General features: G+C 51.9%; 1 protein-coding gene across 1 annotated transcript; it reads right to left on the reverse strand.

Annotated features, from left to right (window-relative positions):
* Positions 1 to 2,300: 2,300 nt before the first annotated feature.
* Positions 2,301 to 2,951, reverse strand: LOC130492637 (noggin-2-like). Its single transcript, XM_056866395.1, has one exon. It carries the CDS (start codon positions 2,946 to 2,948, stop codon positions 2,301 to 2,303), a length of 648 nt encoding a protein of 215 aa, XP_056722373.1. The 5' UTR covers positions 2,949 to 2,951.
* Positions 2,952 to 9,479: the final 6,528 nt, after the last annotated feature.

A 9,479-nucleotide genomic window follows, 5' to 3' on the forward strand; every position in this document is an offset into this window, starting at 1 on the left:
CCCTCACCACCTTTGTTGCCTTCCTCTTAATTAATTCCCATTGTAATTTATGGGACTACTCACAGACCCTTGGCTGCTGAAGCGCTCCACAATGTTGGAAAGGATTCTGGGCCATGTTTGCATCGAGTGCATTTATTCAGTCCCTGTGATACCCGGCTGGGCTCATTGGGACACGTTTTTACCCCACAGGAGCTAAGCCTGTGACCCTAGAACACTTTCAGTACTTTCCTGGAACTCCAGATGTGCAGGGAAGAGACCAGCTTATAGGTGGTTTCTGTTACAAACATGGGTCCTCTGGTAATTTTGTGAGAAACCTGCCATAGCTAAACAACATGACGGTCTTGATCAACCTCATTAAGCCTCAAAGGGCAAAGACAGTGAAGATTAGACAATGCTACACACACATGTGCGTGTGTATATACAAGGCCACCCAACCAGCAAATGACTAAGAAAGATCCGAGTGTCTTGTTCTATCACCGGGGCTTTCGAATTTTGGCTCAGGTGATGTACCCTTCGTCCCTTCCGCCCATCTCCACATGGGAAATCCGCCCACCAAATGAGTCCCAGACTGACCCTGGTAAAGGTGCAACCAGGAAAAACAAAAACTTCTTTATGACGCTCAGAGGTTTGCTCATTTCCCCGAACGTTGGCATTCCCCACAGCAAAGGAACTTCGAGCTTTGCTGGGCGGAGTGGCAAGGCCCCTACCGTTGCTGATAGTTTTGCTCTTCTAAAACATGACCGACCCTTCTCCGCCCCCATCACCCCACCTTCCACAGGTGCAGAAAAGGGTCCATCTCATTTTGTTTTCTTCAGGGAGGGGGTGGGGGTGAATATTCCTTCCTCCCCCTTTCGTCCTCGCAACTGCCAAGTGAGGCAAGCTGAGAAAGAGGAACTGGCCCCAGATGACCCATTGCATTTCTATAGATGAGCGGGGGATTTGAACCTGGGTCTCTCTGCTCCGGTACTGGAGCCCTTGCACCACACTGGATCTCAAGGTGATAAGGAAGCCCCTAGCACTTGCCAGGCGTCTAAGAATGATGCACGTCTATATTTTTCATTGCGTTTTCAGCACCAGGTGGGAATGTCTGGTCTCACCTGCCACAGGATTTGCAATATACCAGCATCTTTCCCAGTGGTCTGTAGCACATCAGGAAAGTATTTCTTCAAAGATAGCGTTTATTGCTAAAAATGTTTTGATCAGTCATGGTTGATATGTACACTGATACGTTGCGAAAGGAATATTCAAGTAAACATTTTCAATATTTTCTGGCATAATCTCTAGCTTTTTTCTTCTTCTATACACAAACATCAAAAATAAATAAACTGTACACAAGAAATGTCTTTTAACATCTCTACATTACTATAGGTATTCCAAAAAGAAAAGAAAAACCTCCATCACTCTTTTAATAAATTCCTACTTTAAAAAAAAATTCTCCTTAATCCATATACAGTTTTTTTTTTAAAAACCCACCCCTAGAGAACTTTGAAAATTAGCCTGAAGACTGCTGACAAACTCAAAAGGGGGGGAAATACAGGAAATGGAAATAAAACATTTTAAAGGGGCTCAGGGTAAGCTGAGCACCATAAACCATCTCTATGGGGGTGGGGGAAAATCTCCCCAGTTGCTGAAAAATAAATGTCCAGTTCCTAAAGGATTGGGTTCAAAATGTGGTCCTGCATCACTGAATTAGTAAATAACAACAACAACAATTAAAATAAAAAACACACCGCTGAATTTTTCCCCCTTTTAAAATCTCTATATTTACAAAGATGGTAATTTTTTTTTGTTAGAATGATATATACGTATAAAAATAAACATCTCGTAGTGCTTAGCTTTTTTTCTCTGGCCTGCACCGCAGTTCCTTTTCAGGTTTTGTTTTTCCCCCCCCATTTAAAATAAAATAAAATAATTAATTTTTTTAAAAAAATAACAGTGCAAGGGGCTGCTGGAGGGGGGGAATACCAGAAGGCAGAGAAATTAATAAGCAAGGTCTCTCGTGGACGTGTGTCGGTGTTTTTGGGTGTATGGAGTGCAAGAAGACCACCCGGTTCTGGACCAAATGATCCGATCCCTCAGGGCCGTGAGATGACAGGCACCTGCCATATCCGTGACCGATACCCGGCCGGATCCGAAGCCTCCTGGACGGAGCCCCACGTGCGGTTCGGAGAACAGGGCCTGTCCCGCCCCATCTTCAAGGCACGGAGTGGTTTCCAGCAGAAGTCACCCCCCCCCCAGGAGCTGAGCCACACACGAAACAGACAGAACACGTGCGGAGAGCGGCCCCCAAAAACGGGGGGCTAACAGGAACATTTGCATTCTGAAATTACAGGGTACTGCACGGGAATCCAGGTGCAATACTTTTGCCTTGACCACCCTTGGCAATACCATCTCAAGAAGGTCTTGGTGACCGACTTGACCGGCTTGCAGTACATGCCCTCGGGGAAGGAGCACGACTTCTCCGAGAAACAGTTCCCTTCCTTGATGTAACGGGGCCAGAACCGGACACCCAGGTCCTTCCAGGTGTATAGCACCGGGCAGTAGGTGTAGGCCCACAGCCACTGCAGGAACTTCCTCCGCGCCTTCTTTCCCATCTTGAGCCTCGCCCCGTAAGGTGTCTCTCCCAGCTCCAGCTTCTTCAGCTCGTTGGGCAAGGGTCCCTGCGCCTTGACCCTGTACAGGGGGTCGGGGCTGGAGAGGTTTGCCTGGGCCGGGGCGCCCACCGACATAAAAGAGGGGTCGAAGTTGCTCCCCAGCTTCTTCCGCAACGTCCGGTCGTCCAGGTCCTGCTCCTTGGGGTCATACTCCGGGTCCGGGTGCTCGATGATGTCCTTGATGGGCAGATTGTCGCTCGGGGAGGGCCTGAGGCGGAGGTAGGGCTGGCAGGAGCCGGGCCGGAACAGCACTGCCAAGGAAGAGCACAGCAGGAGCGCTTGGGAGGCCCTCATGCTCTCCCTCAGCGCGGTCGAGCTCTGCCCGCTGGCACGGGCAGGCCGTCCCCCCTGCCCTCCCCAGGCAGCCAGGCGCTGCAATTGACTTGCTCCGCCGATTGTTCCAAAGCTCCCGAGTTAATACTCCGAGGTCCCACTTGCCAAGTCCAAGGGATTCATAAATAGGCTGAGACAAAGTCCAACCAGGCCTCTGGCTTTAAATAGATTGCCAAGGGGTTATATGACAGACGCATGGGAGGTCCCCCCCCCCTTCACTGTTAACTAGGCAAGCGGGCTGAAGAGCAAAGAGGGGTGGCAGGGTGGGATGGGACGGGGTGGGTGGGGGTGGGGAGCAGACGGCCCCCTCCGGCCCAGCGAGCCTCCCCCCCAAGGGCAACCAAATTCTTTTCGCGCTGGGTAATTCCCCCCCACCCCTCTTCTCTCTCTCTCTCTCCCAAAAATTCACAGCGGACCACTCTCTATCCCCATGGTGACAGCTGGACTTAGACCCACGACAACTTGTCTAGACGGGATGACAGGGTTTGGCGTGAGATTGGAGCCCAAGAATAAAACCTTCTTTTATAGATGGGGGGAACTGTGAAAAAGCATCGGCTGGAGCGGAAGGGGGTGGTGGATGGGGGGGGGGCGCCTGCTGGAGGTGGGTGTGGAGGAGGGCTGGAAACCAGAGATAGTCCCAAGGAACTGCGGCGGGTTCCTCGCTTGGGGAGGGGGGGGTTCCCGCTTTTCCCTGCCCTCCCCCCCTTTGAAAGAGGGGTGTTTGAAGCAGTCAATGTCTCGGATGAGTGCGCTCCTCTTCCTTGCGCTCAGACCCTGCCGATCCCCAGCAAATGTCTTGGATGCGTGCGCTCAGACGGCCGCCGATCCCCAGCAAATGTCTCGGATGCGTGCACTCCTCTTCCTTGCGCTCAGACCCTGCCGATCCCCAGCAAATGTCTCGGATGCGTGCGCTTTTCTTCCTTGCGCTCAGACCCTGCGGATCCCCAGCAAATGTCTCGGATGCGTGCAATCCTCTTCCTTGCGCTCAGGCCGCCGCCGATCCCCAGCAAAGCTGCAAAAAGGCTCCACGTTGCAAAAGCCGCTCCATGTTGCAAAAGCCTCCTTATGGGGTCCTTTTTTGGGGCGGGGGGGCCGGAGACGGCGGGGATTCCCACCCCCCGGACGGCAGTCCAGCAGCTCAGGCCGTCTCCGGGGCCATCCTCCCAAGCGCAGGCGGCACCCCCGCCGAGATCCCGGCCGGGGGAGGCGCGGGCAGGGACGGCAGCGGGCGGGGAGGCCACTCGGGGAGTCGGGCCGGGGAGAGGCGCGGGGAGGCAGCCGCTCGCGGCGAGGCGAGGCGGCCGGGGGTGGCGCTCCTTCCCCGGCGCCGCGCGGCCGGCCGGTCCCCTCTCGCTCCTCCGCGGAGCTGCGCTTGCAAGGCGGGGATGCTCCTCGCTTCTCCCGGGTGCGCCGGCGAGGGCTGCTGCCGGCTCCGGTCGACCGGGCCGGGCTGGGCTGAGCTAGGCTAGGCTGGGCTGGGCTGGGCTAGGCTGGGCTGGGCTGGGCTGGGCTGGGGGTCTTTCCTCCCTGGCTCGGCGTCCCCCGCTCCGCTCTGCAGCCGGCCAGCGCGCCACTGCCGCCGCTGATTAAGTATCCCCAAGTGTCATCGGCGACGGCCCGCCCCGGCCGCTTGCCCCACGCGGCCTGATTGACGGCCGCCCGCCCGCCCCGCCGGCCCCGCGGGGTCCTAGCGCCCCGCCGGCTCCCCGCCCCTCCGCCGGGGATGGGTTTTGGTGGGTTTTGAAGAACCTAAGAACGGAAGAAAGGCCCTGCTGGGTCAGACCCAGGCCCATCAAGTCCAGCAGTCTGTTCACACGGGGGCCAACCAGGTGCCTCGAGGAAGCCACTAACAAGACGACTGCAGCAGCACCATCCTGCCTGTGCTCCACCGCACCCAAAATAATAGGCCTGCTCCTCTGATACTAGAGAGAATAGGTATGCAGCATGACTAGTATCCATTTTAACTAACAGCCATGAATACCCCTCTCCTCCATGAATATGTCCACTCCCCTCTTAAAGCCCTCCAACCCCTCTTAAAGCCCTTTAACCCTCTAGGGTCCCTCTTTGCTACCGGCTGGAAGTTTTTTGGGGGGGGGCAGAGCCTGAGGAGGGTGGGGTTTGGGGGGGATGTGATGGCTGCCGACTTGGAAGGATTAAAGAGGGGAGTGGTAGGGTTGCCAGGTCCATCTTCGCAACTGGCGGGAGGTTCTTGGGGCGGAGCCTGAGGAGGGCGGGGTTTGGGGAGGGGAGGGACTTCAATGCCATAGAGTCCAATGGCCAAAGTGCCCATTTTCTCCAGGTGAATGGATCTCTATCAGCTGGAGATCCGTTGTAATAGCAGGAGATCTCCACCTAGTACCTGGAGGTTGGCAACTCTAGGGAGTGGACATGTTCATGGAGGAGAGGGGTATTCATGGCTACTAGTTAAAATGGATACTAGTCACGATGCACACCTATTCTCTCCAGGATCAGAGGAGCATTCCTATTATCTTAGGTGCTGAGGAACATAGGCAGGATGGTGCTGCTGCGGTCGACTTGTTTGGGGGCTTCCTAGAGGCACCTGGTTGGCCCCTGTGTGAACAGACTGCTGGACTTGATGGGCCTCGGTCTGATCCAGCAGGGCTTTTCTTATGTTCTTAGGGACTTAAATGCCATAGAGTCAGGGTCGTGAAACGACGGGCACCCTCGTGCTTTCCTTGTAAATTGACTCTTTTTGCAAGGTTCCAGCCAATGCTGTGAATGACAGGTGCACACCCATCTGTGGGGGACTGGGGAGGGGGGTTATTGGTGCATTCTTGTTGGTTAGCAATTTGCATCCCTTCCTTGTCAATTCGTTCCGCTCCTCGACCCAGACCGAAAGACCACTCACTCTCCACCTAACCTACCTCACAGGACTGTTGTGAGGACAAAAGGAAGGAAGAGAGTCACACGTGCCAACCTTGGAGGGACAGCGGGATAAAACTGGACCAAAGGCATAAATAAAGAGATGTTGGGGCTGAGGGGTTTGTCTGGCAGCCACGATGCGTGCCCGAGGGCTGGCTGAGATGGCTGTGTTAAAAGGCACTCTGCTCATGCCCCGCAGCACTCTTTCCCTGTTCAGTCACGCAGCCCAGGCACTGGAAAATGTTTCCCGTTGACAAAGGAAGACCTGAAATGGACCCTGTGGCCAACACTGCATGTGTGGGGAAAGTACGGATTCTGGCCAGGTGGGGCGGTCTTGACGAAGGGGTGTGGATTCCTCTCTCTGCAAAAAGTAATTATGCCTGACATCTGGTGCTGGAGCAATTTTTTGTCAAATATGCAGATGACGTCTAGCAAACACTTAAACTGAGGATAGGCTTAGGTGAGTAAGAGGCCAGGAATCAGAATATGTATGTTGGGGCAGAGATGTTCTGCCATACATTCCTCCCCTCGGGCTCTCAGACACCATCCTATACAGACGCGCCAACTTTTCCGTTCTCTGACTTCCGCCTGATTCCCTCAGCGAAACAGGTTGTTGCTTACAAAAAGCCCTCTATAGCCTCATGTCATTTCTGGCTACCAGATGTAAGCTCTGTGGAGAACAAGTCCTAAGCAGAGTTACACCCTTCTAAGTCAATGGGCTTCAAAGGGTATAGGTCTGCATAGCATTGCATGGTAACAGAATGAGCTGAGATTTGGGAGTTTCGCTTCAAATCTTACCTCAACTGCAGGGGGAACCATTAGTGCGAACTGGCCTTTCTTGGCTTCAACACCCACTCAATGTGAGGGGATCATGCTCATGGCCTACCTTACAGGATTGTTGTAAGACGATGGATGTGAAATGCTTTGACGACTGAAAAGTGCCACTATATATAAAGTGCCGCACGGGTAGAGAGCACGATGCAGCTAGGCTGCTGCGGTTAAGGCGGTCGCAGCCTGGATGGCACACCTCCTGCGAATTCTATGCATGCCTCCTTAAGTTCTATGCATGCCAATGTTTTTGGTATTTGAGGTGAGCTGCTTCTTCCAAACTTGATTCCTCATAAATAAATCCCACCAACATTCAGTATGGCTTACAGCTCGGAAACAAACCCTACTACAATTGATGCCTTACTCCTCGGTACGTGCATATAGGATCGAGGTCTTACTCATAAGAACATAAGAAAGGCCCTGCTGGATCAGACCCAGGCCCATTAAGTCCAGCTGTCTGTTCACACAGTGGCCCACCAGGTGCCTCTGGGAAGCCCCCAAACAAGACGACTGCAGCAGCATCACCCTACTTGTGTTCCACAGCACCTAATATAATAGGACATGTTCCTCTGATCCTGGAGAGAATAGGTTTGCATCACGACTAGGATCCAGTTTTACTCCCTAGGCAGTGCATTCAGAATAGCAGCCGAAATGGGAAAGACTTTCCATTAAAGACAAATTTAAGTGTCCTGGCCCCGCTCTTGTTCCACTGTTTCCAGCTAAGCTTGCAAGTGAATCGGCACACCAGCACAGAAACCGGCAAGCAGCACGAAGGGTTAATGAGAAAGCCAGAGGTGGCAGGGATGAGAAATCCTGCACAAGCCGCTGGGCGCTGCTGCAGGCACTTCTTTAGAAAAGCCGGGAGGGAAAAGATGCCTGCGGTCTAGGCTCTCCTATTCTACACAGCCAGCTCAGCAAACACGATCCTTGCGGGCTGCCCTTAGTAGGTTCCTTTCTACAGCCGAAAATCAGGACCAAAGAGAAAGGTGTGTGCGTGGGGGGAGGGGAGGGAACCATCAGCAAGACATCCACTCCCAAGCCCCACAAGGCTGAAGAAGGAAACCTAAACGGAGCCAGAACCCGTCGGTCTAACTGAGGACGATTTTGAATGTCTTAACCCCGCTGTTTTGACCTGGAAACCCCTATTTTGAGTCTCCATCTTTTGTGTGTCTGTGTGTGTGTGGGTGTGAGAATCAGTTGTAGAATATGTATCAGTGATGTACATCAGATGGCATAAACGGCGTACACAATAAAAACAAATGCCTTCGACAATATTTTAAAACAAATGTTGCCTGCATTGCGTAAAAACAAACACACCGATACAAACAAGCCCACAAAACCAAGACCGGAAACCGGAGAACTGAAACCGATGGCAAAGATCTAAATCAGTGGTTCCCAAAGTGGGCAGTACCCCCCCCTGGGTGGCGGTGGGATTACCTAGGCATGGGGGCAACAGGGTGTGTGTGCTAGAGTGGGGAATCAAACCCGGTTCACCAGATCAGCCTCCGCCGCTCATGTGGAGGAGTGGGGGAATCGAACCCGGTTCTCCAGATCAGAGTCCGCCGCTCCAAACCACCGCTCTTAACCACTGTACCACGCTGGTGAGAGAACTGTGCTGGGCCGTTCCTGCCTTAGGCAATTCAGGATTTGGATGTGTGGGGATAATGCGCAAAGTCTTCTCACCAAAAGAACTTTTCATTAGCACAAAGGGAAATATTCCACATGTAACCATTATTAGGCTGGAAAATATGAATTTCTTAAAACTCACTTTAGGGAAAAAAAATAACCCTCAGACTTGTAGACGGATGATTAACTTTGACTGGTTTGGAGATTCTCAGTCAGGAAACAATAAACACAGTCCTTGGCACTGCCATCCCAGAACAAAATGGCATTTTTTCTTTTCATTTGGATATCACAGCTGGAGATACAAACGACGCCATTTCAACATTAAACTTACCATTGTGACCGAGAACGCTGAAACTGTTTGGTTCTCCATATCCTCTTGAAGCATTTAAAAAATTCATTCCACATTTTTGGGTGTTTTTTCCCCCCCAGTTTCCATCCTAAAGCGGAAAGGAAATGAATGGATTGTGAAATCACACGTTTAGAATGCTCCTATTTTTTTCCAAGTAGGGACGCCACTCTTCAAATACTTCTGCTGGTGGTGGGGTTGGAAGGGAGACACCAGGCCGCAATGCCCGATTAATAAGACTCATATCCACACTTTTCCTGCAGCATTTTAAACTGAACAGTGAAATTCTGCCCATCTCAAAGCTTATTTCCCCCCTACATGGCAAATTCCCTGATGAGTCAGTTGAGCTTTTGGCAAAGAAGATCCTATAAGGAGAAGACCCTCAGCTTACGCTCCAAAATGCCAAGTTCTGCGCTGTTGCTATTAAAATACGCAGAGCTTTATTAGAGAAGGATTGTCAGAATATTTTACAATTTTATCAATTTTAATGTGATCATTTTAACCAGGGGTTGCTTTTATTGACCGTACACCTTTATATGTACGGGCAGTCTGTGATTCTGCGGTGCAAAACTATTGTGTCTGGAAATTTTGATGTGTTGGCATGAGATTGGTCAGTCGACCATATTAATAAACTTGAATTCTGTCCACCGTCAAAAAAGGCACCCACCAAATGGCTGGAGAGTCAAGGGCCACCTAAAACACACGTGAGAGGTGCTCAGACTTTTGAAAACCGGTTCCTTATCCTAATTTAAGCAAGGACTGGGTGAGATTACTCAGTGTAACAGGAAAGAAACTGCACACTGTCAGAG

This window comes from Euleptes europaea, chromosome 21, assembly GCF_029931775.1.
Source record: "Euleptes europaea isolate rEulEur1 chromosome 21, rEulEur1.hap1, whole genome shotgun sequence".
In the NCBI taxonomy this organism is placed as follows: Eukaryota; Metazoa; Chordata; class Lepidosauria; order Squamata; family Sphaerodactylidae; genus Euleptes; species Euleptes europaea.